Here is a 20,167-nt window from a genome sequence, read left to right on the forward strand (position 1 = left end):
TTGGCAAAAGCTGGAAAATGGATTTTAAGTAGTTTCATGGTGCTTTCGGATGATTATTATTTCCAGAGCTGTGCTGTAGCATTCTAAGATATTTTTAAGTCCTCCATGTAATTATTATTAAACAAGCACCTGTCCCATAAACTCTATTGTCCAAAACAATTACCAAGTAATTTCTGATCCCAAAGGATTTTTAATTTAAAATGCTGTGTGCATGATACAGAGCAGTAAAATGCTAGTTTTACAATGTGGTGCTCTTTGTTCTAGGAATGTTTACAAGGATTACCGTTTCCTTGAGCTAGCCTGTGACTCCCAAGAGGAGGTGGATAGCTGGAAGGCATCTCTGCTACGAGCCGGTGTCTATCCCGATAAATCCTCAGTAAGTCAAACAGCTCACTGGTTTTCCAGTAGCTGCTCTGTTCGAGTGAGAAAAACATGATCATATCATCTGGAAAAACACAATGTCTGCAGATATTTCAAGAAACGATGGCCTTTTTGTTGTACTCTTCTGTGGTGACTTTGAAATATTCATGATGAAATATTTTAAGATCGATTTATGCATCAAACCTCAATATTAAAACCCCCCCAAACAACAAACTAAACCTTCCAAAATGTTATTCATTGGTTCTGTGCTGTAAAAGCGTTGAGTGATCTGGGGTTTCCTGAGCTTCGTTGTTTCTATTAATGTCATCTAAGGTAAAGATGTGCTTTGAAGAGTTTGTTCCCTCAAGCTCTGTATTCGAGAACTGACAGAAGCATTCCAGGCAATCATGTCTATTTATTTTACTGATTCACTGCATGGTTTTTTGTGTATGAAACACATGCTAAACCTTTCCAAAGGCGGTTTTACTCAGCTAATCATCATGTGAAGCAAATTGAACAGGATGCAATAAAAAAGCCTCTATTAATTTAACAGAAAAGACAGAAAGTCAGGAAACGGAATATACCCAACTACCATTTCATATTTTTTTCGACTTTTTTATTTTGTTTTTTAATATCAAATGGTGGTTTGAGAAGTATCCAGAGAGAAGGGTGACTAGCAAAAATACCTGTCATTTGAGCTTCTGAAAGTTCCTCTAATGCATTGTTCACCTTCCTTCAGTAAGTCTGCTGGATTTTGATGGAATTTGTTCTTCTTCCTGCTTGTTTTCCATGGGAAGGCCGGGTCCCTTGAGTGGGGGGTCGATCTTGTGCTGTCTTCCATCTCTTCATCTTTCTCTTCCTCATATTTCCCTTATAATTGTGGTACCTCCATGGCTTCCAGTATAACGCTGCCTGCTATTTATGCAAAGAACCCTCACCTTCCCCTCTTCATACCAAGTTTCAAGGCTACCATCAAAAGATCAATCAGAGAATCCTTGAACTGCTGGATTCTCCAATTATTAGAGGAATAAGCAGTGATGATGATGGTAATGATGATGATTTTTTAGGAATAGTTCAAATATGAATTTTGCAGGAGACCTACCAGGTATCTGAGACTTTACCTTTTTAAAAAAAAATAAATTTTGGTGATTCTTCAGTCAGTATGTTACCTGTCCCAGTAGATCAGTTCCTACTTTAGACCACCAGAACTCATTTTACAAGGATTAGTTATGAGAGGTTCCCCTAATTAATTACTAGGAACAAAATATGGTATTGTTATGGTGGGATTTTTGTCCTAATCAGGTTTTAATAATGATGTCAAAAAAGCCTGTTGCTGCCTCTGGTTTAATCTTGTATTCTGTAACATGTTTATCATATTCATATATCTGTTATTTTATCTTTAAACAAGACAGACTAGTTGGATTTCTAAACTTCTCTCTTCCTGTCTCTCCCTTCCCCCTAAAAATATTTTGTATTCAAAATATGTTTATAAAGAATGCTTGGTTTTGTTTCAAGTTGGTCTGTCAAAGGATCTTAGATACAAGATGAGAAACTTTCTCGAAAGACAGAAGTAGAAGGGAGTCAAAATTCAGGTCTTCTTTGAGCTGGAATTATCTTTACATTATAAAAAGGGTGAATATTATTGTTCCAAACCCCTGTAATTTGAAATTCACTCAGTAGACTATCAAGCTGTTCAGGAAAGATGCTCGATGCTACTCTAGTCTCGCAAAGCACTTTGTTCCTGCAGGACTAGATGTCCAGATGTGCAGACTGCAAGTCTGCTCTTCAAGTTTGGAATTTTGCAAAGCAAAAGCTCCAAGGCCCAGAGTACCTTAGAAGCTCCAGTGGAACTTAAATAAAAATCAGCAGCGCTTCATTAAAATCCCGTGCATACTCCTCAGTTTCACACCTTCCTCTGACAATATAAAATAGTTTCAGAGATCCCCCCCCGCCCCCTAAGTCTTTTAGTCTCCTTCGAACATTTGAGAGACTGTGTTTTTACGTAGGAGAGACTGCCAGGAAACGGCAGCAACTTGCGTTTACATCAGTGCTTCCCCACAGCTTTGCGATCCTGGAGTTAAAAAGGCAAAGAGGTGCCCTCGCCCCTTCCCAGCCTGACCTCCTCCCTCTTTTTTCATGGGCGAGCCACAGCTGGTAACTTGGAGTATCCGAGGCTTTGGCACCAGAAGGAGAAAAATTGCTGCTTAGAAATGAAAAATAGATTAATGGGGCTGTAAACCTGGAGCACGGCAGTGGTGGAGCTGGCCTGCTTTCTGTAACTGCCAGAGCAGCGCGCGCAGCCTGGAATTTGGAAGCGAAGCCGTGTGCTTTCATTAATGGTTCTGCCGCTCGTGCGCAAGGACGCTAGTGGAAAACCCAATGCAGTTGCCACTAACCAGGTTGCTTCTGCAGTGGCAGGAAAAGTAGGAATTCGTCGCTGAATTAAAGAGATTTGTTCTCAGTTCTTACCGTGGGCAAATCTCTCAACTGAGAATATTAATTTTTCAGTTGGTTTTTTTTTTTTTTTTTAATAATGCTACTTAAAATTGTGTGATTGCAGTGGTAATGGGGCTCCATAGTTACTGCCACTAATACGAAGTCTTTATTACTAATTTAGTGCTGTAAACTAAGTCCAAGGTTGTTGATTATTAATTTTTCTTTTTGCCTAAATCAGTCTCATTAATATATTAGAAATTAAAGGCCAGGTATCACCCCATTCCTCCATTTTGCATCCATTTGCCTGCCTGGCCTGGCCCCCTGCATGTGGGGAAGCACACTCACTTTCATATATTCACTCGCTTGTTAACTGTCTTTAATCGCCCCTCAATTTTGCTCTATAAAACCCCAAATTCCTTTGCAGTTTGCCAAGTCACCTCCTTCCCCCAGGAGCTTGGCTTTTGTCAGGACATGGGCTTTGACAGCCACCCGGCTAGCAGTGAATCAGTGTTTTTATTTTTCCAACCCATATGCAAGTCAGTTTGCTTGATATAAATCACACTGTGGCCAATTCACTTTGAAACGGGATATTCATTTACCAGCTGACTTTACTGCCGGGTTTCTGGACTGATGCATCCAAAAACCTCCTTTTTTAAAAAATGACTACAACTTTGTGACTAACCTTTCCAGACTGTATTTCTCAACTGTAGGCTGCTGTTTATTTTGGCTGACTTCCCACTGTATAATATACGCTCTTCATGCCAGCTCATGGCAAAACTCACAATTAAAAAAAAATAAAATAATAGCACAGATGTTTGTCGTAACTTGCTGCGCACACTTTACCTCACTAGCACCATCCATTCCTTTTCCCCCTCTCCCCTAATGCCATCTCCTCCTTATTTTTATTACTGATCTAAAAGTTCAATATTTGCTTTTTTAAAAAGCATTGGATTGTGAAACTTTCCGTTCGTTGGCAAGTCGTAAGGAGGGGCTGTCATGCAAGGGTAAGCAGACATGTTTAGCGGGTTGCTTTGCGTACTGGAAGTTCGGTATTACCAACGCACGAAAATCCCTCTGGCTTCCGTCCCATCCCTAGATCATCTCAGGCCTCATTTTCTTCTCCCTTGTGTTAGTGTCCACCGACTTCCCTGGAGCGGCTCCTGATTTACACTGGAGGAAGCAAAATTGGAATCAGAATGTTTGAGCGGAGAGGAAATTTTGAAAAAAAAAAAACCCCAGTGTGAATTTACAACTTAACTGAACATTTTAAATCCTTTGCAAATGCCCTGTGCTCCCCTGGTAACTATCTAACTAAAGGATTCAGTGAATGTTCTTTTGAGTGAGTTCCTCGTTCGGTTTGAGCTGTTTTCAGAACTGTCCAAGTTAGACCGAATGCATGTAAAATAAATGTATCTAACATTTCTTTTTTTTCCCCCTCTTTCCTCCTTGCTGCATCCTGCAAAGGGGAACAACAGAGTAAGTTCTTTGTCCTTTTACAAAATCCTTTTGTATCCTGTCTCAAGGGTTTTGTCAGGAAAATCGGTTTCTCTTTTGGTTCACGCAACTACTGCCTGCATACTCTTAACAGCAAATTCCTATTGCAAATGTGGGTGCAAAAGTGTCTTGTAGAAAACTATTAACAGCTCTTTGTTTTAATTTTGGGGAAGGAGGTGTGTTGCTGAGTGTTGTTTTTTAAGGCGGTTCAGCAAGAATGATACTATAAAACAGTATTGGGACCGAAGATTATGAAGGTATAGTAATAAAGACCTTCTGAGGAAAGGTTACTACAGTCTGATGAAACTCATTACAGCTGGATTTTTTGACCATACATCAAAGCTTGTATTAATGGGCAGTTATAAAAACCCAGCACTAAAGTCTTAAATAACAGATTTGCTGGCGTTGTTGGCTAAGCTGAACTAGATCAGTGTACTGGCTTTGAAGGTGCCTTAAAATGGATGGAGGAGGGTGGGGTCAACATTTGACTTGGCTTCTAGACCCTTGATGTGTTCCAGCTGGACAGCAGCAGAAGGGTGTGGGGTGTGGAGAGGGAGAACTCAAATATGCATGGTAGGGTTTGGGGTTTGGTTTTTTGTGTTGTTTTTTTTTTTTTTTTTGAAACTAAGCAGCACATAAAAAGACAGTTTTGCTGATGTTGATCTGATAAACTAACAAGCGGTTCCCAGGGTTAGTACTTTTTTAATGCCATTTTTACTGAGCTTAAAGAATGGAAATTGCACATCTCGCGCTTTGGAATATGAGGCAGAGAGAGTTTGTCATACCACGGAAAGAAGTTACACAGCTTTTGTGCCTTTTTTTTTTTTCCCCCCCTCCCTTTCCCGTTTTGGTATATTAACCCTTAGGAAGATACATCTGGAGCATCAAAAGATGCTTCATAGCAAATTCTGAAATTAGGCCCTGAAATATTGCCTGGCAGCATCTCATTGTGAGCTTGAAGCATTTCTGGTGTGTTCGGGAAAGGCCCAGGTGGGGTTTAAATGTTCTGAAGGTTGGCGAATTTTGTCTGCTTTTACTTTCTGTATTTTTAAACCAGTTTTTGTCCACTTCTGTTTCCATGGCAGCTGGGCTCAGAAGCACGAAAAATCTTCTGTTTTGTTAGCCTGCCTGAGAAAAGGGGCTCTTAGTGTTGGGTGGGGAGGGGTTAAGAGAAGTGGTGTATTGATGGCACGGAGAGAGAGACTTTACATAGGAGATGGTGTGAAATGTAAATATTAACTGTGTACACTGAAATATCAAGGTAATATTTATAATGTCTCTTTACGATATGCTGACTTAGGGCTTTGCTGCTGCAGTGGATGCTGATCTGATATCCAGAGGAGAGGGTTAGACTGTAGTTGCTCTGTCAAGGGAAACGGGGATGGATGGGGCACCAAAGAGCTCTTGGGGCTGGCACAAAGAGAATCTGGAGGTCAGGAGTTGCATGGACCAGCTCTGTTCTCCAGAGACAGCAGCTATGGGGCACCCCAGGGAGGTCAGGGGCAGTAGCATCTGACATAGAGTTAATTGCTAGCATAAGGCAGGATACCTGTAAGCAAATTGAGGAGAAACCTGTGAGATGTGAGTTTTGGTGGAGCTGTTAGCTCTCCTTTCGCTCTGAGCAAAGGGCAGTTCTTGCTGTAGGTTCAGAAATGATCTCCATCTGGCCTGGGCTGTCAGCCAGAAGGTAACTCCAAAAGAAACCTCCAGAAAACCATCCTGATCTTTCTCTTGGATCCACTTCCTTGTAAGGATTCTTGTATCCTCATCTGTGTCCCCCCCTTCTCTTTCACACAGGTCATTTGTGCTGGATTCTGGAGGTTACGTTGTCCCAATTAGACAGATAGAATTAACCTGCAGCTGCCTGCAGGGGCTCAAACCCCACAAACATCTTGAGATTTCTGCACCTAGTGGCACAGAAAACAAAATGGGTAAACCTGAGAGGTGACAAGAGTGTTTGAGAAGGGGCCAGGGGAGGAGAGGAACGGCAGGTTGAGGATGATGATGGTTTCTCAAAGCTTCTGATGCAGCTTTATGCTGCTAAACTGCATAATCCTTCCTTACTGTCCTGGTACGGATTTACTGGGTAGGTAGCAGAGCTGTAACACTCCTTCTAGCGCTGCCTGGTGTGGCATTCATGCTGTGGGTCATGTCACATGTACACTGTGGGTCATGTCATAGGCACCTATGTAAAGATCCCGTACCCACCCATTCAGATTGTGGCTGCCTTTATACCTCTGCCTTTAGCTTTGCACTCTTCAATTTAGAAAAATAAAAATAAACATTGGAGTAATTAATTCCTAAGAAAAAGGGGGGCAAAGGGAAGCCAAGAGGGTTTATAATAGCACACTACTAATCGTTTTTATTTTTACTTTTTATTGTTGCACAATCATTAGCGTAAGTGAGATTTCTCACATGGTTAAAGATAAATATATCTTCAAAAGCTTTGTTGGATAAAATCTGTAAAAGGGTCGTGTAGAATGAGGTAATGGAGACCTACCTCATTCAAGAAGCACATGTTGGCAAGCTCCCTCTTGCTAATATTAAAAGCGAACTCCGCTCAGCAGCCAGGCGCAGGGGGAGCGGAGCATTGCCCAGGGCTGTGCGGAGCCTGGCAGCTTCAGTCCAGGTGCTGAAGGCACGGGAGTTGGGCATCTTCACCAGCCTCATTTAAAAAAACAAACAAAAAAAAATCCCCTCAAAACAGCCCTCCAGAACTTGCTGTTTGAAGACAACAGCAGCAAAACCTATGATATTCTCATGAAGTCCGCGTTCATTACGCTTCCAACGTTGTTAGGTTAAAAGATTAAATAGATACTGTGACTTTATGAAATCTTGTTCCAACTCCCTAGGCACTTGAGCATTAAAATAACAACCAAAAAAACCCCAAAAAACCAAAGTGACACTTTTTACTGTAAAGATTCACCTTTCCTTTGTCATCCATAAGCCCTGAGTTGGCCAATCATTTCTGCCTAACTTGAAGAATTGCTTCAATGCTGAGATCAGACTTGAGAAAATTCAACTTCTCAAATACAAATCTGATTAATTTCTTTTTGTGGATAAAAGGACTACGAATTTCTTATCTTCTAATTATTTTGCACGACTGTGCTTGCTGATACCCTTTACAAAGCATGTATAACTAAGTATATCAATAATATATTTATCTCAGTTAATGGAGTTGTCCCAGTGTGGATAATGTTGCGCATGTGAACGTTCACTGAATATAAAGTCAGTTAGTGTAATTTAGTTGGAATTTTCTCTCAAGAAAAACAGGATTCCCTTTGAAAGAAGGAAAATACTCTCCCTGCCAGGTCGGTTTGCATGTTATTCCTTAAAATACTTCTTGGTGACATATTAATTGCTTAGATTCAAGTCTGTCCTTTTTTTTTTTTCTTTTTTTTTCTTTTTTTTTTTTTTCTCTCTGAGTGGGGGTAGTTTTACTAACCCCAGATTCCAGATCAGCGGCTCCATTAAGAAGACCAGATGTCCTACTGTCTCTTGAGACAGACAGTCCTGGAAAACGGGAACTTAGTGAAGTCAGGATGCTCGTTCTACCTACGTATATGACAACAGCTCTCTCAGTTCATCTATTTCATGCTTGGCTATCGACATGTAAATGCAGATATAGTGCCAGAAGCCATGTGGATCTTTGCATTGTAATACGGCTCTGATGCGCTCTTTCAAATTTGGCCGCGCTTCTGAAGGGTCTTCAATTACCTCCCAGACATAAACTTTGACTCAGGCAGTTACTGGCTGTGGTGATGCTCTGCCAGTGTCCCAGCCAGATTCAAACTGAAAGGAAGTGGTTCTGCTCTGGGATTGCTAAAGTCCAGGCTCGAGTTAAGGTCCCGAACTAAAAAAAGTAAAGACTCATTTGGGTCGGTTGCTTAGTAGTAAGTTGAAATGCAAACTGTACTGATATGTCAGAGGGTAAAATGTTGTAGATAGAAGTGTAAACTGTGCACTTATGGTTTTACCTCCTTTTTTTTTTATTTAAACTGATATATGTTAGAAAAGGAAGGCACTGAATTCTAGGAAAAGAAGAATCCACTTCAGTTATGACCAAAATTGGCCCCAGGCCAACTAGGTTTAAAAATAACTTCTAAAAGAAGTGTTAATTTTTATGTGTATATATATATCATTTTTTTTTTAAAGTGGAAAAATGCCATATTTTTATAGACAGTGTTTCAGTCATTGCTTTGAACAGATGAATTGAATTTTACAATGAAGTCACGGTCTCGAGGAGCAGACGGAGCGAGCGAGCGTGCATGCGCACACATGCTGGCTCCAAGGCGGTCCAAAATACAGGGAGGAAAGGAAATGGCAGGCTGTTTTTCAGTCCCTTCCTTGCTGCCCTGCCGATTCAAGGATACAAAAACGTGTTTCAGATAAAAAGCTACTTCCTTGTTCTCCTAAATATTTACTAGTTCAAACAAAAACTAGATGCGACCTTGTTCCCCGAGAAGCAGAGCAGCCCTGGTCTATATTCTTGTAAGAGCGAAATAATTGCTGGCACGAGAGAGTTAAAAATGTACAGGGGAAAAAGAGATTCATAGTATTGCATCAGTTGCACTGACTGTAACAAGATGCAGGCTTGAACGGACTGAATGATTTCAAAACCAGTCCCGGCGAAACTGGTAACTGCCTATCGGGGGTCGGGGGTTCAATAGCTGTCACAGGGTTTTACGTTTCTGCTCTTAAACGGGACAGCTGACATTAAGCAAACTCCAGGAAATTCAGAAACAAGCAAACATTTCTGTAATGTCTTCATGGTGGGCTCTTTACTGTGCTTTTGGCAAAGAATCTGCATATTGAAAATATTTTTAAATTCTTCGGGTTTTTTTACAGCACGGCTAATTTTTTTGCACCACTTCCACTCTGATGAAGGATTTCATTGAAGGTTTACGGAACAGTTGAAAACTCCCTGGTTGTGAAGTTTGAGATAACGGAGCACAATTGTCAGCCCTGTTCTAGACATACAGTGAGATTGGCCCAGGGGAAGGCAGTGAAGGTGGCCAACCTCTAAGGATGCTTTCCCAGCCCTGGTCAATGAGCACTGAGAGTTGGCTGGTGGAGAAGAAGGTGCTTCTGGACTGTGGTGCACCAAGCTCTGCCACAAAAATCCTTTGGACTCTAGGCTGATACCTGCAGCTTGGAGTCCCTGTGTCTCCAGGTCTCGGAATAGCTGCAGTCAGGAAGGGCTGATTGCCCCTTTAGTGTATGGGGTCACCCATGAGGGGGACCACAGGTATTGCAAGACTTTGGGACAATCTTAAAATATCTTCCTTGTCTTCCAAGTTAGTAATTGCACAAAACCCTACTCCTGAGTAATAACTGGCAATAAATAAAAATTTTAAATATTTTTTTTCTGCCAAAAACGTCACCAGGCTCACCCTTCCATAGCATTTACAGTGTAACAGGAAATGTAGTCATTGGACATGAGGGTGGAGGGCAGCTGGTGAACGGCCAGATGCTTCTTTTTCTCTCATTTACAAGGGAAAACAAGATGATCAGGAGAAACTGAATGCTGTTTTTTTCCCTGACTCCGTTTTGGACAAAAACCTAAGATGTGCAATGTCTAGTCTGATGCATAGTTCATCCTGGATTTCTTTAACCTTTGCTACTTATCCTTTTTGTGGAGATAGTTTTATACTTACTCTCCATATGGTGAGTCACACTCAAGTTCCATGTTCTGTCTGTAAAATCCTCCATTCTGGAACTGCATTCTCCACTCATGTAACTTCCCTTTCACAATGTCCCCTGTTCTGTTCTCTGGTGACTCCTCAGCTCCTGTCCCACCTGTTTCCCAGCTCCATTGTGGCCTTTGATTGACTTATGTCTTCCCTGACCTTCTCTGTTTGTTGTGTTCTATGACGCTTGATATATCAACTCAGCTGATTTTAAAGAACTGGGATGTCCCACCAGAAGAAGCTGGTTATGGACATTCTGTGGTGTTTGATCTGTGCGATTCTTTGGTGACTTTCATACCCGTGTTCTTAAAACCCCTGGTCCTGCAGTTGAGAAACAAATGGTGTTACTCTGTTTCCTTATGTTCTTCCTCTTTTAAACCCAACCTGTGCATTTCCCTTTTTATAATCAAATTATTTGTAATTCAAAGAGAGAATTATATATCATTGAATATGCCACTAAGATCAAATAACGTATGTGAAATTATTTGGGTAGGTGTAAGCTCTGTGGTGCGTAAAGTACCATGAGCTGTTTGACTATCTGCTATTTAAATGGTCTAATGTGGGCCTGACACAAGCTGTCAGGTCCATATTACACCATTTATATAGGAGGTAGTCAAACTTTTCCATTGTATTTGTTACACAGTATTATCTTGACCTGTTCAACAGTTGGGGTTTCAATCCTGGGCAGCGTATCTAAGGGCATTTAGGGAAATCAACTAAAGGAACGAACCCAGAGCAAGGAAGATAAAGTCCATGAGAAAAATTAATCTTATGCAATGTAATTTAGCATTCAGTTGTAGTTGGGTGGTTTAAAACTGCTTGACTTCCAGACCTAGATATTTTCCAGTGGAAGCAGGAAACCCCAATGTAGTAACTAGAAGTATTTCCAGTCATAGGCCAGTAGTCCCTAGCTGTGTTCTACAGGCGCTGTACAGGAGTAGTCTGTAGTTGCTCACGACCACAGGCTGAAAACAACTGCCGTACTGTAATTCCAAATTACAGTTATTAAAGGTTATCTGACTGATTCAGATAGGAGATTCTCAGAAGCACTGTCAGTGCTAGATTGTCCTTACCTTTGCTGTGAGGACCACTGTTTTAATCACTTTTGCAACTGCATACAGCCAGGCATCCGCAAAGAGCTCGACCTCTCCTATTTATGGTGTGTCTTACTGTGGTTAACCAGATGGGAATCTATATCTCTCGTGACGTCTCTATTCGCTATTTACTGCCTTTAAATTTAGCTTTTAATATTGCATAAATAGAACCATTTTCAGGTAGGGCTAGCAATTTCCTGGGTGTTTGAAGCTGCCTCTTCCAGTGCTTCGGTTCCACCATCAGAGTTCTCTGATGTGATCCCAACTGAGCTCAAATATCTCATTATGCCCTTTTTGGCATGAATCTTTCAGATCTTGATGCAAGGCACAGTGCAGAGTTCCTGAAAGCAATATTCTCCGCCAGGCTGATGGATCCGGGCATGTTGGATCCATCCACGGGTGATCACACATCACCTGTGACCCAAGAGATGTGGCTGCAAACACTCAAGAGATGTGAAGTTTTCATGCCAGTTGTGTGCACCAGGGAGCTCTATTTGCACAGTTCCTTGATGTTCCTCAGCTGAGGGCTTTGATATAGCTAATGATCTGACTCTGTGAACAATGACGCCAGCAGGCAGCCTCAAATGTGTTGGTGTCCAGAGCTGTGGGACTATACATGAAGCAGAGTTGGTATATTTATACATGGGCCAATGTATGTCTCTGTATGTATGTACAAGTCACCAATTTCCTAAGCAAAGCTAAGTCCTTACGCTCATTTGTAGGACTACTTTACCTCTGGAGCAGTGGCTTCTGGTTAAGCACTCACTGCTGATTAAAATGTTAAAGCTAAGGCTAGCAGCGAGAACAAAATACAGCATTGTCTGCGGTCCTTAACACTATCTGCGTCGTCCCTGGTATGGGGAAAATCAAGGCTCTGGTTTTAGGAAGCTTGCCCTTCACTTGTCTTCAATAGTTTGAAAACATCAACTCTCTGTGCTCTTTGTTATGTTGTGCTCTGTAGGAAATGCCTCTTTACCTGTGGAGTGAATGCATATGCTCAGAAACGGTTTAACTGCGACCAATCTAGGTCATGGAAAGGCTGGAAGATGGGCACAGTGAAGTCAATGGCATCAATTTCCAGAGAGTTAGAATTTCACCCATTGTGAGTGGGTGCGTTGTCCTTAGTGTTGTCTGTTTTTAGAGGACTGTTGTTTTTTTTTCCGTGCTTTCTGTAGTCTGATTAGTGTTCTGCTAAAATAAAGTTCTCCTTTCCTAGAACCAGTCCTGGCATTGTCTGATTGGGGCTGTGATTCCTGCCCCATGTCGTATTTCTTTTATTTAGTTCCATCTTATTCGTACAGTTTCTTTTGTAAGCCACAGCATGATGCCTTTCCAGCAGCTGTTTTTAATATTGTGAATAGATACTATTTGTCTAGAAGCTGCAGTTGTGGACCAGGATCCCATTTTACAAACTTAGAGTAAAAACATGGTTCCTTGCAGTCAAAGAATGACATGAGAGAATCGATGGATAATTACGGAAGTGTCCTGTCTTTGTTTTTTGTTAAAGGTTTGTGACTAGCCATTGAGTGCCTCTGGAAACAGAGGGTCTTGAGGCAAAACTACCTGTTTGTCACTGTTCGGACTAGCAGAGGGCATGGGATTTAGGATTATTTTGTTGCTAATGAATTCTGTAAAGAAGGAGCATGATTTCTTTCATGGGAGTTCTCTCCTCAAGCCTGAGAAGGCAGCATTATGAGTGGTTTGGAGCAGGTTTGGCAAGGTGTCTTCATCTTCTGTTCTTCAAAAATACCTCACTCCAACATCTTTTGAGTATGCAGCGATTTCTTTCTGCCTGTCTTTTAAGAACAAGTGGTGGTTAATCCTCCTGTTCTGAGTATTTACCAGACTCTCTTCAGTTCATCTCTGAAATTTGACACTAGTTCATTCGAGTGTCTGCCCTTACCTGGTGGAAGCATCTCAGCTTAAAGGATGATTGGAAATTTGCTCAAGTGGTTTTGTTGGGTCAGTTGTTCAAGTGATTTAAAATCAGTCATCATTACGAACTAGCCTAGACGTAAGCATGCATGTGAAGTTCTCTGTCCTTTTGTTTCAAAGGATTTTACCCAGGACAGAGCAAGCGTGTCTGCTTTCAAAGAACCTTGGAGTCTTTGCTCAGGTACACTGAATGGATTTCCTTTAGTGTATACAAGTATCAACATTTTCTCTTCAAAATTCAGATCTTTTCTGATGGGATACCTCTGGGGAATTGCCTGTATTTCTAGGGATCTGTGTCTAGAATAACCTATGATTATTCCTTCCAAGTCTGGACCTCTTGACTGTAGGCTACTTCACTCTCCCTTTGTAGACAGTGGATCCTTGGAAGCAGAAGCTCAACTGTCCCAAGTGCCAGGTTCCTAGGTAATTGTCTACGGGCAACATGACAGTAAAGCGAGGGGACTCAAATTTACAGCAGAGTACTGAAGAACTCTCTGGTAAGGTTCAGGAACGTTGACGTTCCTTGAAAGATAAAAGGACGCATGACTTCTCAGTGTGACCTGTTCCTCTTACGTGCGTTGCTGGGTTTTCAGGCAAAGTCATTTCTGCCTATCCTCTTTCTAGTTTAATCTGCCATTTTGCATGTTGGAATGGTTAACTTGACCTAAATGATGCTCCTGTTTCAAAGCAGTTACTTCTATCTTACTTGCAGCTGCATTTTTTTCTGGGCGAAGCTCTTGCTTCTTCAGTATTGGTGGCCTTTGAGGTATTCTTCATAGCTTTTTGTAAAATATATTCCATCGTGTATAGAAGAGCATTAAACTATCTACCAGAGTTTACAGATAGTCACAAATACCTGAAAGATTGTCACAAATACCCTGTTCCTTCCAAATTCAACCCCCAACTGACAATGGAAAATTACAGTTCAAATATCAGTGATGCTACCTCTTTTGTTGCTGAGCATTTTGCTAAAAACACTGCTTTACTATGGTAACTCCACCGTCCCTTGGGAATAACTCTTCCATGCTTCCAACCTTGCGTTTTTTTTCTTGACAAGTTTCTGGCTATATCCTGGAAAATTTCTGGAGTCTGCTATGGATCTACAGCAGCTGAAAATACGGGGAGCAGTATAAACTAAAGCACCTTATGTTTGGTATGAAAAGTAATAACTTTGGGCAGGGGAGGTTTCCAGTGCAAATTCAAATGTCCGCATTCACACTTAACAAACTAAAACTCATTAGAGAGTGAGGTAAAATTACTAAGAAGTTGCTACCAAGTTTCCACTGTGTCCTCCTGGACATCTGCAAAAAGGAAGCAGCTTTGCTACAGAAGGTAAGCTCTGCTTGACACAGAATGCTTTTGTTAATATTCCTACCTGGAATCTCCAACAGTAGAGTTTTTTAGTCAGTCCAAGTTCAGGCGTCACGGTGTTCAGATCTGGTAATTTGTTTGGAAACCACTGTAATCGCTCTGATTTTTATGAACTTACTTTACCGAGTTTAAAATCTCTTTGCTGGAAGATACGCTTAAAAACACACAACATGCTTCCAAAATGTTGTGCTAATCAAAAAAAAAAAAAAAGAAAAAAGAAAAAGAAAGAAAAAAAGCTCCTCATAGCCAGAGAAGTTATACATTGCAAGTTAAATCCATCCCTTCTTTGGACAGAATACTATTTCTTGCACAGCCTGCTGTGTGTCTGATAACATATTCCAGAGAGGCTGTGCGTGCAGCGAGCTTTTCATTCAGTTTCTTTGGGTGTAGTACAGCAGGATATTTGAATCCGTAACATTTAGTTATAAAAGATGCAGAATGTATTGAAATCCAGGCATTTATGTATCTTGAGAGTACGACTGCATGTAGTCAAGCGAGGAGCACTCTCCAGTGTTGTAACAAAAAGCATTCTTTTCACGTTTCTTCCCAGTTTGCATTAGACATGTCATAAAAGAGCTAGAATGTGAGGCAGACTTTGCAAGGAGCCCCGGCAGTTCTTACTGGTTTTTGGGTTTCCCAAATAGAACTGTGCTCTGTAGGTTGTTCTGCTGCCAAAGGTTTTATCATGTGGACCAAGTATCGTAACGGAACAAACACCATCTTCATGTGTTTTTAGACATGTTATTTACTGGGGTTTCCCTGAAGAAAGCTTAGGGATTCTTTCCTTATGAGTCACTGACCAAGTGATTGTTTTTATATAAACTTTCCTTCAGCTGGTTAGAGTTGGAACATGGTGTCTTCTGCTCCTTCTGGGGTCTGACTTTTCTCTTAATTTCTTTTAATGGTTGTTCCTGCAGCCAACAGGATGGTTTGAACCTCACGGCCTTCCCCCCGCACCCTCTCCGAGTTCCGCAGTCTTGAAAATCACTGGTCGCGCCAGCAGACGCGCTGGTGGCCATCACTCTTTGTGTGTAATTCCACTATTCAGCTTTCTGCCTCGTGGTGCTTTTTCAACTCTGCACCTTACTTGTGGCTTAGGGAGAACGTGCCGCCGACATTAGCCAAACTGGAGTTTGCATTTTATGTGCTGAAATGAAAACAAAAAGTTGATATTTGACTTCTAGCGGCATAAAGGTTGAAAGCTATAAAAGTGCTGTGTTTCCATAATGGAAATGACTAAAGCTGGAGAGACACATGCCTTCCCTTACATACCCCTGAATCCTTTCCCACCCTCTTTCGGTGGCTGCAGCGGAGTCGTCTTTTGCCAGCGGAGTGGTGCAGAGTCATTTTTAATTACCTCCTTCCATTGCTTTTGATTTCAAGCCCAACTGATGGCGCCAGGGGCTGAACCACAGGGAGATCTCCAGGCAGCTCCTGCCTACGTTCAGCAGCCTCGCCAGGCAGATGCTATACAGCCCACTGCACTTCCTTGCGGTGTTTTTGTTATTACGTTTCAATTTTTTTTCGCCTGAGACAGGAGCTATGTTAAAATCTAGAAAGTCTGTAATGTGCTTGTACATGTGAAATTCTAGGTTATGGTCACCAACTTCTCTTCTGCTCCCTTCAGATATTTATACTCTGCGTGTACATGTATGCAATTATATGTGTGTTTGACTTCACGGGTAACATATCCTGTGTATACAGATTTGTTAAAACGCATGGCATTATTTGAAGCCAGTAAGTATGCTCAGTTCTTTGAGTCTTTTTCAGAAACCAAGATTGGATTTCTTTATTTTTACAGGAACAGGAATGGTTGAGCTGGAATGAAAATGTTCATTCCACTGCATCATTAGCTACAGGCAATCTTCAGTCGAAGCCTAGCCCATTTTTCATGCTAAAGCTCTAATAGTTTGACTATTAATCAACATGTAGGATGAATTTCTGGGGCTGAGAGAGCTCGTCTGCATGCCTGTAATTTAAGCTGAACTCTTTTTTTATTTTTTTTTCTTATGAAAGGAAGGTAGCCAGAAAATAAATTATATTTTAAAGAGTTCACCTCCCTCTCACCCCCTTCTACCATTCCCCTTCTGATAAACACCCAAAAGTTTTCACTGGACGGATATAAAGATGAAGCTGGAGCAGCAGATCCTCAAACTTGTCATTTGATCCTCCAGTATTTCTAAACCAACATTTTGTTAGATGAGACAAGTCACTGACGTGGTGATTGTCTGAGGCATGATAGTTAGTACTGAGGGCCCAGTCCAACTTGCTTTTATCAATTGAAATGTTAATTTTAGGGTCTTGGATAAAGTTTTTCCTGCCCTTCTGCATTACGGGGAAGCTGTAACCAACAGCCCACGTGATAATGGGAGCATCGAGATCTTTAATCAGCTGTTTACCTGCCTTTTCAGCAGCCTGCTCTTTTTGCACAAGGGTCACGCGCACCAAGTTGGATAAAGACTTCTGGAAGGATGACAGAAAACGACAAGTCAACCCGTGGGACCAGCTCGCTGCACTGACAGTGACACTTTCCGTTTGCTCCTCCTGCCATTCAGTTCATTCTCCTCCAGGCCCCTCTCCTCCATACATACAAGCCCATAAAAAGTGAAGATTCAGATGACCGATCCTCCAGTTCGGAGACAGGAATGGGAAAATCATGCTTGGAAGGGCAGGAACTGTTTCCCTACACCCCTTCTCTCTCTAGTCTCACCAGGCTCCCTACATCACTCTGCACAGACCTGTGGAACGTGCAGTACTTCTCCAGCCCCCGCTGAAGAAAGCGGTCAAACAACAGTTTCTGTGCCCAGTGGCTTCTTAAGAAAAGCGTTTTCCAAAGGCCATGTTCCTCTTTTCCCAGGCCTAGTAAGCAGCAGGAGCAGCTTTGGGTCAATCAGCTTGTGCATGTGAGTTTTTGGAGACCGCTAACCAAATATCTTCGCTCTTTCCTCCCAGATATGCTCCCCAGCTTAGCGGGAGAGCTGATGCAGAGCCCTTTCCAGCTCTGAGGCAGGGGAGTATGCTTTGGAACATGGACAAGGACCTTGTGGGGGAGGAAGGAAGAGAGCCATACAGTTCATATAAGATGCAGAGCTATTTCAATTTAACTGTCTCGGGCTCTCAAAGACTGCAGTGCTTTAGCCTGTGGGGGCTGAAAAGCAATTTCACTGTGATTGTGCTAAAATCCTCTTGTTCTGGCCGTGAAGTTTCATTTGACTGTTAAGGAAATAGTGCAGCAACCCTGGAAACAAGGGAAATGTGAAGCGTTATCTTTCACTGGAAGGCACGTAGCCTCCTCCATCAGTGATCCGGACAAGATTGCACCAGTACCGTACAAAACGGTGTTTTCTCTATTGGACCTGCGTTGCACATAACGGAGACTACCAATGCATTTGGGCTTTTCATGACCTCCTTATAGCAGTGTCTCAGAATTATCTGATGCTCAGTTAGAGGTGTTTGGGTTTTCTTTTCCTTAGTTACTGCTAGCTGGTGAGCTCCCAGTCCAGCGCAGCAGCTGTCGTTAGTCTGTCAGCGTATAACTACTATTTTATTCTGTTTTTCCAATCCTGGAAGTTATCCGTTACTCCAGGACACTGTTCAATCCCCCGTTGTATTGAGAGTACCTCACAATTTTGTGTTATGGGCTGGAACAAATTTAACTGGTAAATTCATGCTATTTTGTTTCAGTAAGACAGATCCGTTGGACGCTTTGGTGAAATCCTTCAAGGCTGCTCGTTCTTCTTCCTATTTACTTATCTGTTAGTTTCTCACTGTACCATTCTTTCATTAATACCCATCTTTATAAACTTAATTGCCAATCTCCTAAGGGTATCGCTTTGCTGAACCAAAGATGCATCAAGGTTCCGTTAGTCAGAAAATCAGTTAACTTACTAAGCGAGTCTGGCACGCTCTGCCATCTTGCATTTTTGCCTTTTTTTTTTTGTTGGGTGAGTGGTGGTGGCAGTGGTTTGGTTTGTTTTTGGGTTGGGTTTTTTGGGTGATATTTTGTTTCGTGTTTTGTTTCTTTTTGTTTTTTAAAGTCTTTCTTTAAAAACACGTTCAAAAGCCTTGCAGACAGTCATGGTTCGACTAACAAACCTGTACTTACCTGAATCACTTTTATTCCCATGTTGTGGAGTGTGGATGCTGTACTTGCTGTTCTGTAGACCCAAGTACCACGCTGACACCTTCATCCTCTGCTCCTGCACCCACTCCCTGTGCAGGAGCACGAGCGGGTGTGTTAGCCCTGCTGGGAGCTGATGGCTGGATATGGGAGATACTTTTAGGAGATTCTGCACAACGTGTCTTTCTTTTTTGAGGGTAGCGACGTATTCCCTCAGTGCTTCCCTTCACATCTCCTGTCCTGCTTAGGAAAGAATGATAATGATACAGTAAGTTTTGTTTCACCTGAAACAGTTAGTACAAGAGTGCAAGAAATTTTGTCTGTGAAACCTTGGTAGCCAAAATACTTTGCTCTGAGGATCCCAGTGGAAATCATCTTGTCTCAGATGGCAAGCTTCAGGGCTGATGACTCAGGTTTTCCCCTGCTCTGGTCTGGATGACGAGAAACTGCCTATGACAGCCATGAGGAGCTGAAAGCGGTAATTCATGCTCCTGCGACACAGCATTTTCTCCTTTGATGTTATCAGTGAATTGCACCCAGAAATACAGCCTGTGATTCCAGACCACAAGCTTTCCTCTGTGCCTCCTGTGCTGCTCGCCTGCCCACCGACTGGTTTTCCTATTTGGGGATTTTCCTTTTTATACTGGTTCACTTCCCATTCCTCTTCAAACACTTCCAAACATACAGTTGTGTTCCCTCAGGCTAGTTGTTCTGTTGCTGCGGGTTTTGCGTAAGCCTTCACTTTCTCCAGCCATCGTCATTCATGGTTTGTGTGAACCATGGATCACATCACTGTAGACTTTCTTGGCAGTAACCATCGCCCCTGCATGCACGCGTGGTATCTGCATGTAGGTGTAAAGGAGTACGTGCTTTTGTAGGCATCTGAATTTAAATCCTGCTCGTTTACACTGAGGTATGCTTCTGTCTAATTCTAGAGAGTATTAGGCACAAATAAGAATTGTTTAATGTCAAATATATAAGTATCAATTGAAAAATCCATGCCCTCTCAGATGCCTTGTCAACACTTCACGTCTCCAAATGCGTCGTATCCAGAAAACTGTGGTGTTAACCTTTTCTAGTCCATGCTGAACATGGGAAAAATCAGTCCTTTTTTGTGTTTGCATGGGATCTTTGTTCGCTGTGATTAATGGTCCACTAACAGTGTCCAATACGAGTTCAGTGCAATGTACAAAGTGCCTTTGATGCCAGACATTCTACAGCGCTGTGCAGAAACTAAAGCTAATAGTTGTAAGCCTGAGAGGCCTGGAATGTTTTCAATTTACTTTTAAACAAATGACTTTATTGTGCCATTCTCCCATGGGAGTAAATTCCACAGCCTTAGTGCCACATTAGACAAAACTTTTTTACCTGCTGATTTCTGTTTATACTTGGAGAAGAGAAATTAACCTTGGTTAGGGATTGGGGGGGGATAGGACGGGGCTATTAAACTCGGTGGGAATTTTGCCAGGGGCTTCGCTGGGAGCAGAGTGGGATGCAGGAGGACAGGATGTAGCCGAAGGATGATTTGTGATGCAGGGCAGAGTTCAGGAATTCTGTGCGCCTGAAAATCAGACTCGTGAAGGACACCTGTAGGAAAAGCTTTAAAACTGGTTTTGCCCCTCCTGAAATGTAAGGAAGTGGTCGTTGTAGTCAAAGTAAATGACAAC

The 20,167-nt window shown here is 42.0% G+C and overlaps 1 protein-coding gene across 5 annotated transcripts in view; it reads left to right on the top strand.

Moving 5' to 3' along the window:
• Window positions 1-20,167, top strand: part of DNM3 (dynamin 3) — a 183,213-nt gene that overhangs the window by 123,245 nt on the left and 39,801 nt on the right. For 4 of the 5 annotated variants that reach the window (XM_074597678.1, XM_074597679.1, XM_074597675.1 and 1 more), the window contains one exon: window positions 265-376. In XM_074597678.1, the coding sequence (XP_074453779.1) occupies window positions 265-376 (112 nt within the window). Of the gene's footprint in view, window positions 1-264; window positions 389-20,167 lie in introns of all 5 variants that reach the window. The other variant, XM_074597676.1, reaches the window with a different exon arrangement.

This window comes from Larus michahellis, chromosome 8 (genome assembly GCF_964199755.1).
Source record: "Larus michahellis chromosome 8, bLarMic1.1, whole genome shotgun sequence".
Lineage (NCBI taxonomy): Eukaryota > Metazoa > Chordata > Aves > Charadriiformes > Laridae > Larus > Larus michahellis.